This window comes from Pristiophorus japonicus, chromosome 10, assembly GCF_044704955.1.
Source record: "Pristiophorus japonicus isolate sPriJap1 chromosome 10, sPriJap1.hap1, whole genome shotgun sequence".
NCBI lineage: Eukaryota > Metazoa > Chordata > Chondrichthyes > Pristiophoridae > Pristiophorus > Pristiophorus japonicus.
In genome coordinates, this window is record NC_091986.1 from 178,417,728 (window position 1) to 178,440,929 (window position 23,202).

The 23,202-nt window shown below is 43.5% G+C and overlaps 1 protein-coding gene across 2 annotated transcripts in view; it reads right to left on the minus strand.

Moving 5' to 3' along the window:
• The window catches only part of alg5 (ALG5 dolichyl-phosphate beta-glucosyltransferase), a 74,757-nt gene that overhangs the window by 20,980 nt on the left and 30,575 nt on the right, over positions 1-23,202 (minus strand). For both annotated transcript variants that reach the window (XM_070892354.1, XM_070892355.1), the window contains 5 exons: positions 15,617-15,682; positions 8,935-9,027; positions 4,656-4,769; positions 3,931-3,990; positions 2,890-3,041 (listed from right to left, as the gene is read on the minus strand). In XM_070892354.1, the coding sequence (XP_070748455.1) occupies positions 2,890-3,041; positions 3,931-3,990; positions 4,656-4,769; positions 8,935-9,027; positions 15,617-15,682 (485 nt within the window). The remainder of the gene's footprint in view (positions 1-2,889; positions 3,042-3,930; positions 3,991-4,655; positions 4,770-8,934; positions 9,028-15,616; positions 15,683-23,202) is intronic.

The window sequence follows — 23,202 nt, forward strand, 5'->3', positions numbered from 1 at the left end:
CCCTCACCCAATGTCTGCACCTGCATACTTTTTAGTTGCTGTCATTGGATGACAATCAAGGGCAGGAAGTGTGGCTGATTTTTCCTCCCTCTATAATCCAAGGGAACTGAGGGTAATATTTTTAAAAGAAACAAAATAACACAAAAAAAAGGTTGTACAATTAAGACAACTGAAAGAAATGGTCAACATGGTGTTTACCAAACTCAGCAGGCAGGCTTCAGAAATTCAGTTACAACTGTCTCTCATGAGGTAGCTTAGCCTCATTGCTGTGATAAATGAAATATCCTTGCATTCCCTGTCTGAATCATCAGTGTCTTTGCTCCACTTACAATTGTAATGAATGCATTTTAAATGTACTGTACAACTAACTGCAGTCTTGCCATGATGCAGACTAGCAGGCTGTCTAATATTCTGCTCACCAATCTCTCATTTTAGTGGCCCCTTCCCTTCTTTCAAGGTGATGGGCTTTGGGTAGGAACTTTATTCCCCATTGAATCTGGGCTTGCAATAAACTCTCCAGTACTGCTTCAGGTTATATTTATCATCCCATGTGAATTATTAATCAGGTATCTTTCGTACAGTTTAAGAGGACATTGGAATGCTTATCATGTGATTCTTTTACGATATATTATGACACTTATACAGCTGCCATACATACCAGAAACGCTAGACAAATGAATACCAACTCATCCATCACCAGCACAGCTAATTTGCTCTCAAATATCTGTTCATTTGCTATGGTGCGCAAACAATTGATCCTGTTTATAAAATAAATGTACAGAATTTACCACAATTGAGACAGAACAGCCAGTTTCTACCCAATTTACTGTATTACCTATTTGTAAGAAAACTCTTGAAACATGAAACACAAATACCAAGTTCATGACACTAGCTTCAACAAAATTCCACAGTAGTTTAATACATTAGTACAGTGCTTCTCTTTGAAGTTGTATACTCTCAAACAAAGTTATCTCCCTCGAATGCCAACTACATAAAAGCCATGCTCACTACATAAAAGCCATGCTCATACAACGATGCTCTGTCCTTTTTCCATACAGGAAGCATTCAATACAAACTATGGTTACACAACCGAGAAAAGTATTTTCCAAAATTAACAGTAATACTCAACATTGGAGAAAAGAGAAGGTGAAAGATGTATATAGGATAATCCACATTCACATGGGAAGATAATAATAACGTCGTTCCTCATTCTTTTTCCCCACCATGTACCCTGTGATTATGCCAGAGTAGCACCAAAAAAATGGGGCAAGCAAATTATGATATGATCACTTGGCTGAAGAAACAAAGTACCAAAAAATATCAACTTTGAAAGTAAGTCAGACAGCAGTGATCAGAATAGACATCAAGATAATTCACATGGCTTCCTTTCAGATAAGTATAGAAACATAGAAAATAGGTGCAGGAGTAGGCCATTCGGCCCTTCGAGCCTGCACCACCATTCAATGAGCTCATGGCTGAACATGCAACTTCAGTACCCCATTCCTGCTTTCTCGCCATACCACTTGATCAACCTAGTAGTAAGGACTACATCTAACTCCTTTTTGAATATATTTAGTGAATTGGCTTCAACAACTTTCTGTGGTAGAGAATTTCACAGGTTCACCACTCTCTGGGTGAAGAAGTTTCTCCTCATCTCGGTCCTAAATGGCGTACCCCTTATCCTTAAACTGTGACCCCTGGTTCTGGACTTCCCTAACATTGAACATTAAATGGACAAAGCTTGAATTTTTACAAGACATGATCAAGACAAAAGACAATTCCACAACTCACTTGGCAATATTGCTTAGTAATGAGGTTACCTAAAGGTTTAATTGTCAAATGAGATATCCACCATTCTCAAGAATGACTGCTCATTGAAACCTATATTCAAGAGATGGCAGAAAAATTTTGGCACCACACTCAGTTTATAAAGACCAAGATTCGAGACCATTCTAGTTAACAATTTCAGAGAGGATGTCTAAGAATGGCCCTATCTAAGTATCAAATAAAACTTTCTAGCTTAATTACAGCAGCCTAAAATGCAACATGCTAGATTGTCTCAGCACTGTAAACACTTTCAGCCACTAGAGGCTGGTAGTGAGAAGCTTCCATAATTCATAGAGCCCATTAGACTTTAGATTGATATTTTCTGGTGGCCTAATTAAAAAGTCTTATCCTGGAACCATGGGATTTTCAACTCTAGGCTAAAATTTTCTAGATTTAAGTGCTGTACTTTAGAATCCTTTCTTTCCTTAAATAGAGGAAATTTGATACCCGATTTTTTTCTGCTTTCTTATCGCTGTTATCCAAAAGCTAGCTGCAGTGACCAGAAGCCTTTTCTCAGTTTTATTTGATACTTATCTGCATCTTTTAATACAGATTTTTTCCAATGAGGAATTTATTTGGAAATGGCTCGAGATGCCAACCTTGATTTCGGTTCAGGTGTGCTGTGAAAAGTGCTGTGAAAAGCATCCAAAAATGTTTTCTTTAATACAGTAAATTAAGTTAAGGAACAAAACTGTGTGTTTGAGAATGTGTTCAAGACAGTGACGGTCAAATTATTCATGTTTTGCTCTGTTCAAATCACATTATATTTTACACTTTATTATATAAAAAAGTGACCATTTTATTTTTTCTACATACAGTCGACTAGTGATGAAAGTTATTTTTTGCAATAAAAAAAGAAATTATCCAGCAATCAAATTAAACTGGAATAAAACAGTACTGCAGTTTTTTTTAAATAAAAAGCTTAATTTGAAATTGATTTATCAGTACTTCAAATTAAGAAATTTCAACAAATCAGGAATAGACTGGATATGCAAAAAGTAATTTTAACTTTGTGCCTCAGTACAATTCACTATTTTGCTGAAGACAATTTAAAAAACATACCAGCGGTCTACATGCAAAGTTGAGAAGGTCTGTCGAGCTGCTTCTCGAGTCAAAAGCTTGAAGCCACACTGTGTATCCCTTATTCCTCTTACACACAGAAACCACACCAAAAAGTGGAAACCATACATGAGTAAGGTCCGAAAATAAGAACGCTGAAATAGAAAAGAAAATTAAGATCACATCAATAGTTATTGCCATCTAAACTGACAAAGCTAGAGTTTCCTTTCGAAATAAGGGCGTTGAAATTCCCGGAGGCTCTCCACACCACTGGAAGTGCGGCGGAGTGCAACTTCGAGCCACTAGTCTGATCTGGCATTGGCCAAATACGAAATCCTGGGGTTGGGAGTCATCCACATAAAAGGGGAATTGCACCCATGCCATTTGCAGTACTCCCTGGTCAACTGCCCTAATCAATCAAGAGCATGATACCAGGTCGGCATTTTGGTTGAAATTTTAATGCTTAAAGAAAAATGCTGGGAATTTATCTGGAGCTGTTTTCTGAACCACAATCAATCACTAACCTTACATTAGGCTCTCAAATCATATTGGTATTGGCACATTTGCCTCATGCTGGCATATTTCCCCTGGCTGGCAGGAATGGCACAACCATTAGGTGATGTCATCTTGCCAGTCCAGCTTCTTTCGATGAACGAGGTGTCCACAACCCTCCCACTGGAACTTCATAACATTCATCAATAATTGAATAAAAGGTTTGAATTAAGCAAAAAAAACTCAAAGCATTTTTGGCAGGAGGCTTTATTTGCACAATTTTAATTCGACTCAACAAATATTTCAAATTAAGCAACTTTGAATTAAACAAATAAGACTGCACAATTTTTTGAAGCTATTCAAGAGTTGGCAAGATAAAACATGGCTTTGTTAATATGGTTTTGGTTCCATAAATTAACTCTACTATACAACTGAAATCTTGGAACTATTAAATTGTATTCCTAAAGTTTAATTAGGAGAATTATTTTAATCAATGCTTTCACATCCATAGAGCACAAGTCCATCTACTTACAACTATTCAGCTACACTTACTTGGGCTACTGTTTCCTTCTCCAAATGAGCTCTCGATCCACACGAGATGGCCATGTTGTCCTGAAAGAGAGATCAAAGTAAATTTAATTAGTCAATTTCCCAGAACAGGATTAAAGCCAACTAAGTGTTGCTGTTTTCAAGTCATATCAGTGTAAAAATAGCTTACATAATCAGGATCATGAATCTCTTCGCAGTCATTTAATACATAAGAAAAACAAATGATCCAAAATAGATTTTGATGAAGTAGATTTCTCATTGAACAATCTGCAGGAATCAATTATGGTAATAATAATTTCCCCAAAATTAAAGGGTCCAAACAATTCATTGATGTGTTGGCCACAGCATTTGTTCCCACAACTGCATGAAGTATTCTGCTCAACAGTTTTCTTGAGAATCCTATTTTAGTCATTTATAGAATACTGCATTGCATAACAATTTTAGAATTTTTCCTAGATACCAGCATATGTGTGTAAAAAAGTACAAAGAGTTCAGAATTCTGGACATGGAGAGGTTCTGAAGACAATGGGGATGGTGCCAGTATCCTTTGCATTTAGGATGCCAATTCAAAGCAGTCATTTTGCACTTTAGTACCACACGAGTGTAAAATCGAGAGTAAGGAAAATATAATCCATATTCAAATAATGTTTCTGGAATTTTCCTTTTTAATTACTGCAGGTAATGTTCTCTATTTCCATAGGTCAGAAAGTTCTGGACAAAATACTCACTGGCCCTGGCTGGAGATCTTTCAAGCCAGCTTCTACTTTTTCAATATCAGCAAACTTAGTAGCTCCATCAGCGTCAGCCATTAGAATATATCTTCCTCGAGAACTCAACACACCCTGAACAGAAATAAAACATGTGGTGGTTTGTGTTATATTGCACATACACTTTAACGATACGGTTGTAAGCTCCAGAGCAGGCAAGGATGACACTGAGCACATTTGGGGGTGAGGTGGGCCTTTAGAAAATTTTGAATTTCTGTACAATGATGGCCCTGCTGAAACAAGAGCGGGTCAGAAGCTGGGTATTCTGCAGCGAGTGACTCCCCAAAGCCTTTCCACCATCTACAAGGCACAAGTCAAGAGCATGATGGAATAGTCTCCACTTGCCTGGATGGGTGTAGCCGGCTTGATTGGCATCCCATCACCACCTTCAATATTCACTCCCTCCATCACCGACGTAGCGTGGCTGCAGTGTTTACCAGTGTTAGAAGATACACTGCAGCAACTCACCAAGACTTCTTCGGCAGCACCCCCCAAATCCGTGACCTCTACCACCTAGAAGGACAGCGCGCACGGGAGCACCATCACTTGCAAGTTCCCCTCCAAGTTACACACCACTCTGACTTGGAAATATATCGCTGTTCCTTCATTGTCGCTGGGTCAAAATCCTGACAGCTCTATGGGAGAACCTTCACCACAAGGACTGCAGCGGTTCAACAAGGTGGCTTACCACCACCTTCTCAAGGGCAATTAGGGATGGGCAATAAATGCTGGCCTTGCCAGCGACGCCCACATCCCGGAATGAAAAAATATATATATCTTGCAATTATTGCAATACTTCTTTGAACAAAATCGAAAATGCCAGAAATCTGATCTTTTAATGCCTCCATAAATTTCTGTGGTTCATAATAAATGTACTTAATATACCTTTACTATAATAGCTAGGATGTGTTTAGTGAATTCCATTGTATGACATCGATGATAGGAAATAGGGGCATTGTTCTTCAAGCATTGCACAGCCACTTCAGATTTCAAAACAATGGTAGAGTTTCATATGTTGCAGTGTGCTGGTACTCTTGCATAGCATGCCACAGTTTGGTACACTGCAAACATTTTGCAGTAAAGATGATTCAGCACTCTCTCGAGTACAGAAGATTAAGGGGTGATCTAATTGAGGTGTTTAAGATGATTAAAGGATTTGAAAGGGTAGTTAGAGAGAAACTATGCGGGAGAAATTGGTCTTTTGTGGGGAAAATGTTGGAATCAATTATTAAGGATGAAATAGCAGCGCATTTGGAAAGCAGTGACAGGATCGGTCCAAGTCAGCATGGATTTATGAAAGGGAAATCAGGCTTGACAAATCTTCTGGAATTTTTTGAGGATGTAACTAGTAGAGAGGACAAGGGAGAACCAGTGGATGTGGTGTATTTGGACTTTCAAAAGGCCTTTGACAAGGTCCCACCATAAGAGATTGGTGTGCAAAATCAAAGTACATGATATTGGGGGTAATGTACTGGCGTGGATAGAGAATTGGTTGACAGACAGGAATCAGAGAGTCGGGATAAACGGGTCCTTTTTGGAATGGGAGCCAGTGACGAGTGGAGTGCCGCAGGGCTCAATGCTGGGACCCCAGCTCTTTACAATATACATTAATGATTTGGATGAAGGAATTGAGTGTAATATCTCCAAGTTTGCAGATGACACTAAACTGGGTGGCGGTGTGAGCTGTGAGGAGGATGCGAAGAGGCTGCAGGGTGATTTGGACAAGTTAGGTGAGTGGGCAAATGCATGGCAGATGCAGTATAATGTGGATAAATGTGAGGTTATTCATTTTGAGGGCAAAAACACAAAGGCAGAATATTATCTGAATGGCGACAGATTAGGAAAAGGAGAGGTTCAATGAGACCTGGATGTCATGGTTCATCAGTTATTGAAAGTTGGCATGCAGATACAGCAGGTGGTGAAGAAGGCAAATGGCATGTTAGCCTTCATAGCTAGGGGATTTGAGTATAGGAGCAGGGAGGTCTTACTGCAATTGTACAGGGCTTTGATGAGGCCTTTCCTGGAATAATGTGTTCAGTTTTGGTCTCCTAATCTGAGGAAGGACATTCTTGCTATTGAGGGAGTGTAGTGAAGGTTCACCAGACTGATTCCCGGGATGGCAGGACTGACATGAGGAGAGAGTGGATCAACTGGGCCTTTATACACTGGAGTTTAGAAGGATGAGAGGGGATCTCATAGAAACGTATAAGATTCTGACGGGACGGGAGAGGTTAGATGCGGGAAGAATGTTCCCGATGTTGGGGAAGTCCAGAACCAGGGGACACAGTCTTAGGATAAGGGGTAGGCCATTTAGGACTGAGACGAGGAGAAACTTCTTCACTCAGAGTTGTTAACCTGTGGAATTTCCTGCCGCAGAGAGTTGTTGATGCCAGTTCACTGGCTATATTCAAGAGGGAGTTAGATATGGCCCTTACGGCTAAAGGGATCAAGGGGTATGGAGAGAAAGCAGGAAAGGAGTACTGAGGTGAATGATCAGCCATGATCTTACTGAATGGTGGTGCAGGATCGAAGGGCCAAATGGTCTACTCCTGCACCTATTTTCTATGTTTCTATGCTCCTCCCATTAGCGCCTCTGGGGGGCAATAACAGGGGGCTGAGGGCTTACCGACTCGGCGCGGCGAAATTACCGACGCCCGCGAACTTCCACAGTGTGTTAGCGCTGGCGTTAAAACTTACTGTCTCGATCTCCTGCGCCCCGGAGATCGTGATGACATCCGGTGCGCAGTGTCCAGTTATCGCCCCAGATGTAAAATGCGCTTCCGCCCCCTGCAGCATCGCTGAGCGTCAACAGCGGCAGCTGCAGGCAGTGTTGTCATCTCAGCTGGCTGCTCGGAGAGCGCTAATTTAGGGCAGTGGTGGTCAGGTAGGCCAAAACTTAATCATGTCCCCAGTATTTAGATTTTTTTCCAGCCCGCAATTGATCAGCCCTGCAGACTGAATGCATGGGGCTGCTCTGCACGTATCGCAGGTGCTGTCGATGACCATTCGCAGCCTTAGCCTCCAATGATCGCAGCAATGGCCCTTTTCTTTAAAGGAGGGAAGGAGCCTGTAAAACCGACAGTGCTACACAGAACATTGTGCTGCGCTCTGCTGCCACCGCCCTTCTTGCTCCCTTTAGCACTCTAAGGGAAGTGGTAGCGCTAGATTTAGCGCTCCACTTCCCTCTTGGAACGCTAAACCGGAAGGTCCTGTCAGAATCAACTGTGTAGCGCCTGGCAATACTTTTGCGCTCCTGCAAAAGTTATCGCCCCAAACCGGGCGCTACGCAATTTCTAGCCCTATTTTGTCTGATGGTGGGGAGGGAGTCCAGAATTAATAGGGCAAAACATTAAAATTAAAACTCGGTCGTTCAGAGGTGATTTATTCTTCACAAAGGGTAGTGGAAATCTAGAATTCCTCCTTCTCGTCCTTCTCCTCGTCCTTCTCCTTCCCCCCCCACGCAAAAAAAAAAGAGCTGTTGAGGCTGGAGTTCAATTAAGAATTGCAATACTCGAGATTGATAGATTTTTGTTTGGTAAAGGTATTAAGAGGTATGGAACCAAGGCGGGTCAATGGAGTTGAGATACAAATCAGCCATGATCTACTTGAATGGAGGAACAGGCTCGAGGGGCTGAATGTTTCTATCTCAGTTGCAACATCAAAAGGAAATAACAGAGCAGAGATTAATTGCATATGCACTGGAAAAGACCTCTTTGATCTCAAGATTCAATTTATTTCCAATGTTTCTACACTATTGCAAGCATTGAACAAGATATACAAACTACAGGTTAAACCTCCCTTTATCTGGAACCACCCCTCGTCCAGAACCATTCCCGGCCACCGGGTGGCGCACGCGCAGAACTTCAACATGAACAAATTGAAGTCCTTCCTCGCTGCCAACTCTCGCAACCACTGGCCTGACCCCACGATCCACCGCCCCCCGTCCCCCCCTCCCCCACCATGATCGCTCTGCCGCACTCTCAGCTCCAAGCCAGCCGGCCCTGATATACCCTTGCTCAGTACCTGTACCATCCAATTTAATGTGACCACCCCTCGTCCAGAAAAATCCTTTATCCAGAACAGGCCAGGTCCCGAGGGTTCTGGATAAGGAAGGTTCAACCTGTACTACCATTAATAGTGAGGTACAATTACAAATCATACAGGAGTCTCACAAGTGTTTAAAAAAAAATCTAACCTGGTCACTAAAGGGTCTGGTTATAGGAGATTTTTAAAAACTTACCATTTTAATAGCTCCACCTTTCCCACGATTTTTTACTAGTGTTAGTACGCGCACCTTATCAGATCCATACTCCTTAGAATACTTCAGTGCAACCTACAACAAATAGATTTAAACATTATATATTAAAAGAAAATTAATACAAAATTCAGGCCACCCAGGAAAAAAAACAATGTCATGAGGTAAGCTACCCGGTAAAACTTTCACATATAATTTTAATAAAACCTTCTTTGCAAGCGATTTAAACATTCCCAGAGTCAACATCATGTGCAATAATACTTGATTTTACAACAGCTTAACGTTGAAATGCAGCCCTAAGCAGCTTATTGTTACTGGCTTTACAGAGGACCGTTTACCGAGTCTCTCCAATAATGAGTTAGCTCGTTCACAGAGCTGCTCTCATGTCAGAATTCTAGGAGAGCAATTATTGATTTTGTTGTTTCTCTGTTTTAATAATGAAACTCAAAAAAGACAGAATTATGTATTGGGTCTATTAAAGATTGGTTTGTTTTTATCTCATGGGATTATGCATATAAGCAATTGCTGTACTCAGCAAACTTTCCACAATTAATCACACATTATTTTCCTTCAAAAAAAGCTGGCTCTTCCCCAAAGGAAACCAACAATGTGTGAAAAATTCCTTTCAGTTTTTAAAAATGTATTTTATCTTTCACTGATATTAATGGAAGGGGTAGATATGTAAATATGTGCTCTCATTAAATGTTTTAGACAGCAATCTCGGGAAGGCAGCCAGTTGTTAATGATCTAATTTAATGTATTTTCTTTCCCCACCCACCTTTTCCCTGGCTCTGGATTTGCTTAAAAGCGGTTCATCTTCAGCATCTTCCAGTTCTGATGAAAAGTCATCAAGCTGAAACATTAACTCGGTTTCTCTCTCTACAGATGTTGCCTGGCCTGCTGAGTGTTTCCAGCATTCTCTGTTTTTATTTAAGGTACAGGATACAGTTAAGGGTAACTAGAGCCAGTGTCAGAAATGTATTGCAATAAAGGATTGCCGACAGATGTTTCTGCCAATCCCCTGGACACAGAATTATATCTGAATTATGGAGCATCTCCTTTCTCAACGCTATCGTTTATTATTTAATAATTCCACTAAAGTAATAGCTTTATGGCCATATAATCTCGGTTCAACAATAAACAAATGAAACAAACCATTTTGGCACCACAGTCCGTCACTATAGGCAGTTTCATCAGTAAAAAGTACATTGTATTCAATTTGTCCCATTTAAAAATATACTTCACTTTAACTAAACAGGGTGTGGACCTGAGCGGGAGCGGGCAGCAGCGGAAGTGGCAGCAGCATAAATAGAGCAGCGGAGAAGGCCCAGGACAGAGCGTGGACCTGAGTGGGAGCCGGCAGCAGTGGAGACGCAGCATATGTTTGGCAAGAAAAAAAATCAAGGGGTGAGATGCCACAGGACAGCGGGTAGGTGATTGGTTGGTGAATATTACCTCTGACTTTTTCTCTCTAAGTTAGATCAGTGGGTTAGCTAAGAAGTTTAGTTACTAGTCTAATAAATAGAGGCATGGCAAGGCACCTCAGTTCCGTCAAATGCACATCCTGTGCCATATGGGAAGTCCAGGATGTTTCTCGTGTCCTGGACAACCACATGAACAGCAAGTGTCATCAGCTGGAGGAGCTCAAGCTCCAGGTTTCGGAGCACGTTTCAGGAGGTGGTCACCCCACAGCGCAAAAGTGTTAAGGCAGAGAGTGAATGGCTGACCATCAGACAGAAAATGAGAACCAGGCAAATAGTGCAGGAGTCCCGAGTGCCTCGTGCTCTCATACTGATATACTGGAGAAGGCAATGGTTCCTCTAGGGAGTGCAGCCAGAGCCAAGACCATGGCACCAGGGGCTCAGTTGTACGGGGCGGGGAGAGGGGGGGTGATTCAATAGTTAGGGGAACAGACAGGCATTTTTCTGCGGCTGCAGACATGACTCCAGGATGGTATGTTGCTTCCCTGATGCCAGGGTCAAGGACCGGCTGCAGGACATTCTGAGGTTGGGGTGGGGTGGGGAGGGGGAGGGGGGGGGGTGGGGGAAGAAGAGGGGAAAGGTGAACAGCCAGAAATCGTGGTCCATATCAGTACCGATGAAACCAGTAGAAAGAGGGATGCGGTCCTGCAAGCAGAATTTTGGGAGCTAGGCAAAAGATTAGTAAGCAGGACCTCAAAGGTAGTAATCTCCGGATTACTCCCGGTGTCACACGCAAGTGAGTACAGAAATGGAGAGCAGATGGAGAGATGGTGCAGGAGGGAGGGCTTTGTGACCTGAGGGTGGGGGAGTTGTGACCTGTACAGGTTGGGCCTCAACGGGCTAATATCCTCACGGGGGTTTGCTAGTGCTGTTAGGGAGGGTTTAAACTCGCTTGGCAGAGGGGTGGGAATCTGAGAGTAGATTTAGTAGGGAGAGAAGCAAAGCTGGAAATGGAAGGCATTAAATTAGGAAGCGAGTTTGGAAGGTAGAGGAAGCAAAGGCGAGAAAATAAACAATGAAGGAGTTTGGCAGTGCTTAATGGTATAAATTCAATGCAGAAAGTCTAGTGAAAAAAAGCAGATGAGCTAAAAGCACGGATAAACACGTGGAGGTATGATATCATAGCTATTACTGAAACATGGCTTAACAGGCAGGAATGGCAACTCAACATTACTGGTTACAGGGTTTTCAGATGAGATATAAAGGGGGACAAAAAGGGGAGGTCGCAATATTGGTTAAAGAAACAAGTACAACTGTGAGGAGGGAAGATATGGTAGAAGGATCAAATGAGGCCATATGGGTTGAACCGAAGAACAAAAAAGGTGCAATTATACTGCTCGGAGTGTACTATAGACTCCCAAATAGTCAGAGGGAGGTAGAAGAGAAAATATGTAAGTATATTTCTGAGAAGTGCAAAAACAGTTTGGCAGCAATAGTAGGGTATTTAAACTACCCTAATATTAACTTGGATAGAATTAGTGTAAAAGGAATACAGGGCGCAGAATTCTTAAAATGCTTTCAGGAGAACATTTTTAGCCAGCACGTTAACAAGCCCAACAAGAGTGGGGGCAGTTCTGGACTTAGTCTTAGGGAATGAAGCTGGGCAGGTGGAAGGGGTATCGGTGAGAGAGCATTTTGGTGGTAGTGATCAGTTAGATCTAGCATAGTTATGGAAAAGGACAAAGATAGACCAGGTGTAAAAGTTGGGGAAAGGCCAATTTTACTAAGCTGAGATGAGATTTACAAAAAGTGGACTGGAAACATCTAAATTGAAGGTAAATCAGTGTCAGAGCAGTGGGAGGCATTCAAGGAGTAGATAGTGAGGGTCTAGAGCAAATATGTTCCCACAAAGAAAAAGGGTGGGACTCCCAAATCTAGAGCCCCCTGGATGTCAAGGAGTATACTGGGTAGGATAAGGAAAAAAGGGAAGCTTTTGTCAGATACCTAGGGCTCAATACTACAGAAAACCTAAGGGAATATAGAAAATGCAGGGGTGAAATTAAAAAGGAAATTAGAAAAGCAAAGAGAGGGCATGAAAAAATATTGGCAAGTAAAATCAAGGAAAACTCAAAGCTGTTTTATAAATACACAAAGAGTAAGAGAATAACTAAAGAAAGGGTAGGGCCTATTAGAGACCAAAAAGGTAACCTACTTGTGGAGGTGGAAGACATGGGTATGGTTCTTAATGAATACTGTGTCTTCACAGGAGGGGGCAACGATGCAGACATTGTAGTTAAGGAGGAGTAGTGTGAAATATTAGATGGAATAAACATGTACGGAAAGGAAGTATTAAGAGGTTTAGCATCTTTGAAAGTAGATAAATCACCAGGCCTGGATGAAATGTATCCCAGGCTGTTGAGAGGCAAGGGAAAAAATAGCAGAGGCTCTGACCATCATTTTCCAATCATCTTTGGCTACAGGCATGGTGCCAGAGGACTGTTAACGTGAGCCATTGTTTAAAAATGGAGAAAAGGTTAGACCGAGTAATTACAGGCCAGTCAGCATAACTTCGGTGGTGGGAAAATTATTGGAAAAAATTCTGAGGGACAGTATAAATCATCATTTAGAAAGTCACAGATTAATCAAGGACAGTCAGCATGGATTTGTCAAGGGACGGTCGTGTCTGACTTGACTGAATTTTTTGAGGAGGTAAGTGCATTTGATGTAGTCTACATGGATTTTAGCAAGGCCTTTGACAAGGTCCCACATGGCAGGTTGGTCAATAAAGTAAAAGCCTATGGGATTCAAGGGAAAGTGGCAAGGTGAATCTAAAATTGGCACAGTGGCAGGAAGCAAAGGGTAACGGTCAACAGGTGTTTTTGTGATTGGAAGGCTGTTTCCAGTAGGGTTCCACAGGGCTCAGTACTAGGTACCATGATTTTGCAGTATATTTCACTGATTTAGACTTCAATGTAGAGGGCATGATTAAGAAGTTTGCAGAGGATACAAAAATTGGCCGTGTGGTTGATACTGAGGAAGCTGGCTGTAGACTACAGGAAGATATTAATCGACAGGTCAGGTGGGCAGAAAGGTGGCAAATGGAATTCAATCCGGAGAAGTGTGAGGTAATGCATTTGGGGAGGCAAAGGAATACACAATAAATGGTAGGATACTGAGAAATGTAGAGGAACAGAGGGACCTTGAAGTGCTTGTCCACAGATCTCTGAAAGTAGCCGGACAGGTAAACAAGGTGGTTAAGGCGGCATACGAGATACTTTCCTTTATTAGCCGAGGCACAGAATACAAGAGCATGGAGGTTATACTCGAACTGTATAAAACACTAGTGAGGCCACAGCTAGAGTACTGTGTGCAGTTCTGGTCACCACATTACAAGAAAGATGTGATTGCATTAGGGAGGGTACAGAGGAGACTTACGTGGATTGTTGCCACGACTGGATTGGATAGGCTGGGTTTGTTTTCTTTGGAACAGAAGCGGCTGAGGGGTAATTTAATTGAGCTGTATAAAATTATGAGGGACCTAGATGGAAGCACCTATTTCCCTTCGCAGAGAGGACAATAACCAGAGGGCATAGATTTAAAGAAATTGGCAGAAGGATTAGAGGGGAGTTCACGAGGAGTTTTTTCACCCAGAGAGTGATGGGGGTCTGGAACTCACTGCCTGAAAGGGTGGTAGAGGCAGAAACCCTCATCACATTTAAAAAGTACTTGGATATGCACTTGAAGTGCTGTAACCTACAAGACTAGTGACCAAGAGCTGGAAAAAGGATTGCTCTTTTTCAACTGGTGCAGACACGATGGACCAAATGGCCCACTTCTGTGTCGTAAATGTCTATGATTCTATGAACTCCAAGTTTTAACTGATCTATGATCGGAATGCTATTTATTGCTATGCAACAAATTCAGAAAACAACCCACTTCAAGAAAAATATTATTGCAGTCTCAGTATCAATTGGGGACGGGGTGTCTCACTTTTTTTATAGGCAGACGTTATTGTCGGTGACATTAATTTAAAAAAAAACACTTTATATACTGTTCCTCTCTGGCTATGTGTTGTAAAGGAGCATCTGTAGGAAGATGAGAATCTCGAACACTAAACCACCAACAGGCAGAAGCAGAATAGGTCAGGAACAAAAATCTTTGCATTGGTCGACAACCAATTCTTTTCCAAACAGACAGAGCAAATCTATAGTTAGGGTACTTGGTGTAGCCCTTAAGTGCACTCTATGGGCCCAAGTTTCCACATGATTTGTGCCTGATTTTTAGGAGCAACTGGTGGAGAATGGACTATCTTAGAAATCGCAATTCTCCACATTTTTTTTTCTGCAGTTCTAGTCAGGTAGAACAGTTCTACTTTGGAACAGAATTTTTTCTTCAAAAGGGGGCGTGTCCGGCCACTGACGCCTGATTTCAAAGTTTCCACAGTGAAAACGTACTCCAAACTCAGTTAGAATGGAGCAAGTGAAGATTTTTGTAGAACTGAAAAAATCTGTTCTACACATTAAAAAATCAGGCGCAGGTTACAAATTAGGCGTCCAGAACGAGGTGGGTGGGGGGGGGGGGGGGGGGGGGGGGGAAGGGAAGTCATTAAATTCTACAATAAATCCTTATTTATACTTCGACAAATATTATACAAATAAATCCAACCTGAATAAACATTTATAAGCAAAGAAAAGATCATCTTCCTACCTGTGTGAAAGTGCTTCAGGCACGGAGAATGCTGCAGGCGTTCGTTCCCGTGAAGTCGAGGGGGGGGGAGAAGGAAACAGCCGTTCGTTCCCGTGAAGGGGAGGGGGGGGGGAATTAAACAGTCGTTTCGTTCCCGCGGGGGAGGGGGGGGGAAGGGAACAGCCATTTTGTTCCCGCGGGGGAGGGGGGAAGGAGACAGTGAGAAGGCTGCAAGTGCTGATGGCAATGTGCTTTTATTAAAAAAATGTTCAAAAATTAAACAGCGACAAAGAACTACAAAAATGGCCAAGTGCCAATGTTTTTTTCACACTGCGCGAACGCTCCAACGCGCACGCGCAGCGTTGCCGGCAGGAAAAAAACTAATTTAAATAGTACCCGCCCCCTCCCACTTACAAAATCGGCGCGAGTGTAGGCTCCGCCCCCCTGGGCGCCGTGCCAGGCAGACAAGGAGCTGCAGAACGCTTATCGTGTGGAAACTTGGGCCCTATTTATGGCAAAAACGTCTGGAAGCACTTCAGTAGATGTGTTTTATTTCTTACCTCTGTTGTTTCATCTTTGCTCCCATCATCTACCACAATCACCTCATAGGTAAATGAGTCTTTCTTCTATAAAAGATAAAAATAACATTTTAAAATAACACTTAGTTTCTTTACTTTAAAGTGCAAAATGTTACACAAAATCTTCTATGCTAGACCATAGAAAGAAATTGGATAAGTATAAATTGGACAGAACAAAACAATCGTTTTTAAAAATTAATTCATGGACTGTGGTGTTGCTGGCAATGCCAGCAGTTGCCCATTAATTATTGCCCTTTTTGATACAACTGGCTTGCTAAGCCATTCAGAGGGCAGTTAAGAGTCAACCACATTGCTGTGGGTCTGGAGTCAGGATGGCGGATTTCCTTCCCAAAAGGACATTAGTGAACTAGAGTTTTTACGACAATCCGGCAGTTTCATAGTCACCATTATTAAAATTTTTCGTCCAGATTTATTAAATTAACTGTATTTAAATTCCCCATCTGCCGTGGTGGGATTTGAACTCATGTCTCTGTATCCTTAGTCCAAGCCTCTGGTTAGGTACGGGGACTGGGAGGGAGGAGGCTGCTCGGCCTGGGATAGGGGCGGGGATCGGACTGGCAAGCCCTTTGGCCTGGGCTAGGAGCGGGACTGGGAGGGCACTCGGGGCCAGAGTCAGGCGGGGGAGCTCAATTTTCCCCAGTCAGTTGTGCCGTTTTTTTGGAGCAGGCTGCTTTTTTTGGCCTAAGTTTAAAATCCACAGTTTCCACAATCAATTTGCACCAGCGTAACTCAGTTAGTTATGATTGTTTTTAGGTAAGTTTTTTCTTTATCCAAAGGGGGCATAACCTGCCACCCGCACCAATTCTGGCCATTTAGGCAAGTAAGGGGGTGAGGAGAAGTCTTTCGGGTGTAATTAGGTGGGAGGAGGTCATTCGGCGAGGGATAGGGTTGGAGATTGGACCGGCAAGCCCTTCGGCCTGGACTAGGAGCGGGGAGCGGGACCGGGAGAGCACTCGGGGAGTGGATCGGCAAGCCCTTTGGCATGGGCTAGGAGCGGGGAGCGGGATCGGGAGAGCACTTGGGGAGTGGATCTGCAAGCTCTTCGGCCTGGGCTAGGAACCGGGACCAGTAAGGCACTCGGGGCTGGGGGGGCGGGGAGCTGGACCGGCACAGGCAAGGGGCTCAGGGCGGGCTAGGGATTCGGGGATCGGCTACAAAACAAGCTGTTGGGGGGGGGGGGGGGGGGGGGGGGGGAAAGAGAGAAGAGGAGGGAGAGACAGCCGATCAGAAGGCAATTCAAACTGTACTGAGCATGCATGTCTATTGGAGCGACGTCAAAAACGTAATTTTCTTTTTCCGCGCATGCGCAGAAGGCACAGCTTTGTTTTTTGGCGCAGACAGCAGGCTCCAACCCAGAGGCGACTGGACACTTTTCCCAGCTCCAAATTCGATTTATAGATCGTGGAAACCTTGGAAAAATATTTCTGGCCTAATAACTGGCAATACGCCAGAAAACAGGCTTGGGGAAAATGGCTACCGTAGCCCTTTGAGTACCCGGCGTAACCCTCAAGCACACCAAGTATTTTATGTATGGCAAAAACAGCTGGAAGCACTCCCATAGATTTATTTTGGAGATTTTTTTTACTTCTGTTAGCTTGAGTTGACGAACCGGGGGGGGGGGGGGGGGGGGGCGAGCTATTACATTGCCGAGATGACTTATTTTTTATGAAGCTTCAAACAGTGAGAAGGGAATAGATGAGCAAATTTGTCAGAACATTTCAACGGCATGTAACAAAAAGAGAGTCGTTATATTAGGAGACTTTAATTATAATTGTAAGCCTAAAATAGACTGGGAAAAACAGAGTGTTAAAGGGACGGACGGAGAGGAATTTCTGATGCATACAGGAGAGCTTTCTCGATCAATATGTCTCCAGTCCAACAAAGAAGGAAGCAGTGCTGGACTTGGTTCTGGGAAATGAAGTAGGGCAAGTGGAGTGTGTTACAGTAGGAGGTTATCTAGCTAACCAAAGAATCGAAAAAGCCCGACTTCGTGGGAGAAACAGGAGCTCAGTTACAGCACAAGCCTGGGCCTGTGGGTGAATCAAAAAAAAAGCTAGCCAGCGAAGCAGCAGGATCAACAACGGTCACGAGAGAGCGACAAAACCAAAGTGGGCGATAAATTTGGACATCATCAGAATCCAGGTAGCTGGCATGTCTTGGAGCGTGGTGGAGGCCAGTGGAGGATCGGGATCAAGGAGCAGGAGTGGGAGAAGCGGAGGTCGGGAGCGGCGAGGAGCAACGCACGAGGCACGAAGGGGCAGAGAGGTCGGAGCCCAGAGGTGGAGCAGCATGGACCAACAGCGGGGTCAAGACCAAGGGAAGGCGCAGCATGGGACAAAAGCGATGTTGTGAGGTCATGAGGCCCACATTGCATACTATGAATTCCATATAGAAGAACGGTACTGTGGGAAGGAGGAAGGAGGATAGTAGGCGTATGTTTGAGTTTGTGTGTATGTATTGCCACTTGCGGTGGAGCCTGGTCTCCAGTCGGCTTGTATCCCCTTGCCACTGGACCAAGACCTGGCTCTATCAAGCCTGTGTGGTGGCTGGTGTGCAATGGCCACCACACGTTAAAAGATTTCACACACAGACATCTTCCACCGTTTAAAGTGAGTTCATCAGCCACCTGAGTACTCATCTTTAGTGTGGAAGCAAGTCATCCTCGACCCCAAGGGACTGCGTATGATGATCTAGCTAACCAGGCATAATTCGGTTTAAAGTAATTATGGAAAGAGACCAGAAAATATTGATGATAAAAATGGTCAACTGAGGAAGAGCTAATTTCAGTGATTTAAGAAGGGATCTAGCACAGGTAGATTGGATAGGCTATTGCAGGGTAAAGCAGTAACAGAGCAATAGAGGGCATTCAGGGAAGAAATCGTTTAGGTACAAACTTTTAGGCATATTCCTTTGAAGGGAAAAGGTAGAGCTCACAATGTTGCAGGAGGTACTTTTCTGAGCTTTGGTAAAGGCACCTTTGTTGAGGCAGAATACATCAAAGTTTTACTCTGCTACACCTGAAGCTAATGCACCCTGGATGAAATAGGAAATAAAAGTTAAAATAAAATAGAAACTGGAGGCTTAGGACAACTGTCAGGGCCAAATTCAGTAAATAACCAGGAAGATTATGGAAAGTACAAGAGGGAATTGAAAAAGTTAATACAGGAAGCAAAGAGAGTTTGAGAAAAACTCAGTAACCAACATTAAATTAAACTCAAACATTTTAAACATATGAAGTGTAAGCGGTTAACTAGAGAAAAAGTTGGGCCTATTAAGGACCCAAAAGGAAATCTTGATGTAGAGGCCGAGGACATGGCTAAAGCATTAAATGAGTACTTTGCATCGATCTCCACAAAGGAAACAGATGATGTGAAGGTTACACTAAAAAATGATGGAAGTTATGGACAGGCTAGTAATAGATAGAGAAGACTATCATTACTGAAAATTGGTAAGTCACCATGTCCAGATGGAATGTATCCTAAGTTGCTGAAAGAAGCAACGGTAGAAATAGCAGATGCATTGGTCACAATCTTTCAATCTCATTGGATACAGGAGTAGTGCTGGCGGACTGGAGGTTTGCTAATGTTATACCACTATTCAAGAAGGGGGAGAGGGGTAAACCAGGAAACTACAGGCCAGTCAGCCTAATATTGGTGGTGAGGAAGTTATTAGAAACCATCAGGGACAAAATAAACTTCCTTTTGGAAAGACATAGATTAATCGAGAGAGCCAGCATGGATTTGTTAAAGGCAAATCGTGTCTCACTAACTTGATTGAATTCTCTGATGAGGTAACAGAGAAGGTTGATCAAGGAAGTCCGTTAGATATTGTATACATGGTCTTTTGGAAGGCATTCGACAAGTGCCACACAGGAGGCTTATTAAGATGGAATTAAGGGGAAAGTGGCAGTATGGGGACAAAATTGGCTCAGTAACTGGAAGCAAAGGGTGGTGTTTTTCAGACTAGAGGGCAGTTTGCAGTGGTGTTCCTCAAGTGTCAGTTTTGGGTCTATTATTCTTTTCAATTTTTATAAACAGCCTGGACACAGGTGTAGGGAGCAGCATTATAAAGTTTGCAGATGATACGAAACTTGGCAAAGTAGTAAATAGTGATGAGTAAAGTCATAGGCTTCAGGATGACATTGACAGGATGGTGAAATGGTCAAAAGCATGGCAGATGGAGCTCAATGGGGAAAAGTGTGAAGTGATGCATTTTCCTAGAATCATAGAATGGTTACAGCACGGAAGGCCAGTCGGCCCATCAAGCCCGTGCTGGCTCTGTGCAAGAGCACCTCGGCTAGTAGCAACTCCCCGCCCTTTCCCTGTAGCCCTGCAAATTTTTTTCTTTCAGCTACTTATCCAACTCCCTTTTGAAAGCTGTGATTGAGTCTGTCTCCACCACCCTTTCAGACTATGCATTCCAGATCCTAACCACTCACTTCGTAAAAACGTTTTTTCTTATGTCGCCTATGGTTCTTTTGCCAATCACTTTAAATCTGTATTCTCTGGTTCTCGACCCTTCCGCCAATGGGAACAGTTTCTCTCTATCTACTCTGTCCAGACCCCTCATGATTTTGAACATCTCTATCAAATCTCCTCTCAATCTCTGCTCTAAGGAGAACAACTCCAGCTTCTCCAGTCTATCCATGTAACTGAAGTCCCTCATCCCTAGAATCATTCTCTTAAATCTTTTCTGCACCCTCTCTAAGGCCTTCACATCCTTCCTAAAGTGTGGTGCCCAGATTTGGACACAATACTCCAGTTGAGGCCAAACCAGTGTTTTATACAGGATCATCATAATTTCCATACTTTTGTACCCTATACCTCTATTCAAGAAGCCCAGAATCCCATAAGCTTTTTTATCTGCTATCTTAACCGGCCCTGCCACCTTCAACGATTTGTGCACATATACCCCTGGGTCTCTCTGTTCATGCACTTCCTTTAGGATTGTACCCTTTAGTTTATATTTCCTCTCCTCATTCTTTCTACCAAAACGTATCACTTCGCACTTTTCTGTGTTAAATGTCATCTGCCACGTGTCCACCCATTCCACCAGCCTATCTATGTCCTCTTGAAGTCTATCATTATCCACTATACTTTCAAGCTTTGTGTAATCTGCAAATTTTGAAATTATGCCCTGTACACCCACATCCAAGTCATTAAATATAAAGAAAAGCAGTGATCCAAGGACCGACCCTCCGGTCCGAAAAACAACCGTTCACCGCTACTCTCTTGTTTCCTGTCACTTAGCCAATTTTGTATCCATGCTGCCACTGTCCCTTTTATTCCATGTGCTTCAACTTTGCTGACAAGCCTATTCTGTGGCACTTTATCAAACGTCTTTTTGAAATCCAAGTACACCATGTCAACCCTCTGTTACCTCATCAAAAAATTCGATCAAGTTGGTTAAACACTACATGCCTTTGACAAATCCATGCTGGCTTTCCTTAATTAATCCACACTTGTCCAAGTGACTGTTAAATTGTTCTCTGATTATTGTTTCTAAAAGCTTCCCTACTACTTATGTTTAAAAAAGGGGACGTCCAACTGCGGCAACTACAGAGGAATCTCCCTGTTGTCGGCCACTGGGAAAGTCATTGCTAGAATCCTTCTCAACCGTCATCTACCTGTGGCTGAGGAGCTCCTCCCGGAATCACAGTGCAGATTCCATCCGCTACGGGGTACAACGGACATGATCTTTACGGCATGACAACTGCATGAGAAATGCAGAGAACAGCACCAACCCTTGTACATGGCCTTCTTTGACCTCACCAAAGCCTTTGACACTGTTAACCACAAGGGACTATGGAGCGTCCTCCTCCGTTTCGTCTGCCCCCAAAAGTTTGTCACCATCCTCCGCCTGCTCCACGACGACATGCAAGCCGTGATCCTGACCAACGGATCCACCACCAATCCACATCCGGACCGGGGTCAAGCAGGGCTGCGTCGTTACGCCAACCCTCTTCTCAATCTTCCTCGCTGCAATGCTCCATCTCACGCTCAACAAGCTCCCCGCTGGAGTGAACTAAACTATAGAACCAGTGGGAACCTGTTCAACCTTCGTCGCCTCCAGGTTAGATCCAAGACCGTCTCATCCTCTGTTGTCGAACTTCAGTACGCGAACGACACTTGCATCTGCGAACATTCAGAGGCTGAACTCCAAGCCACCGTCAACATCTTCACCGAGGCATACGAAAGCATGGACCTTACATTAAACATCCGTAAGACAAAGGTCCTCCACCAACCTGACCCCGCCACACAGCACTGCCCCCCGGTCATCAAAACCTGGAGCCTACTATCAAGCAAGGGCAGACAACGAAGATGAGGTCCAACACAGCCTCCAGTGCGCGAGCGCAGCCTTCAGTCACCTGAGGAAGAGAGTGCTCGAGGATCAGACCCTCAAATCTGGCACCAAGCTTATGGTCTACAGGGCTGTAGTGATACCCACCCTCCTGTATGGCTCAGAGATGTGAACCATATACAGCAGACACCTCAAATCGCTGGAGAAATACCACCAACGATATCTCCTGGGAGGATAGAAGCACCAACGTCAGTGTTCCCAATCAGGCCAATATCTCCAGCATCGAAACACTGACCAGCTCCGTTAGGCGGGCCACATTGCCCGACACAAGACTCCAAAAGCAAGCGCTCTACACGTCAAGCGAGCTCCAGGTGGGCAGAGAAAACATTTCAAGGACACCCTCAAAGCCTCCTTGATAAAGTGCAATAACCCCACCGACATCTGGGAATCCCTGGCTAAAGACTGCTCTAAGTGGAGGAAGAGCATCTGGGAGAGCGCTGAGCACCTTGAGACTCGTCGCCGAGAGCATGCAGAAAACAAGTGCAGGCAGTGGAAGGAGCATGCGGCAAACCAGACTCCCCACCTACCCTTTCCTTCAACGACAGCCTGTCCTACCTGTGACAGAGACTGTAATGACCGTATTGGACTGTACAGTCACCTGAGAACTCACTGAGTGGAAGCAAGTCTTCCTCGATTGCCTATGATGATGATGATGATGACTACCTATGTTAAACTGACTGGCCTGTAGTTGCTGGGTTTATCTTTACACCCTTTTTTGAACAAGTGTGTAACATTTACAATCCTCCAGTCTTCTAGCACCACCTCCCATTTCTAAGGCGGAATGGAAGATTATGGCCAGTGCCTCCACAATTTCTTCCTTCACTTCCTTCAGCATCCTAGGATGCATCCCATCTAGTCCTGGTGACTTATCTACTTCAAGTACAGCAGTCTTTCTAGTACCTAGTCTTTATCAATTTTTATCCCATCCAGTATCTCCTCTACCTTCACTATGTCTATGGCAGCATTTTCTTCCTTAATGAAGACAGATACAAAGTACTCATTTAGTACCTCAGCCATACCCTCAGCTTCCGTGCGTAGGTCTCCTTTTTGGTCCCTAATCAGCCCCACCCCTCCTCTTACTACCCATTTACTATTTATATGTCTAAAGACAACTTTTGGATTACCTTTTGTTAGAGAGGACTAATATGGAAAGACAGTATACTATAAATGGCACGATTTTGAAAGTG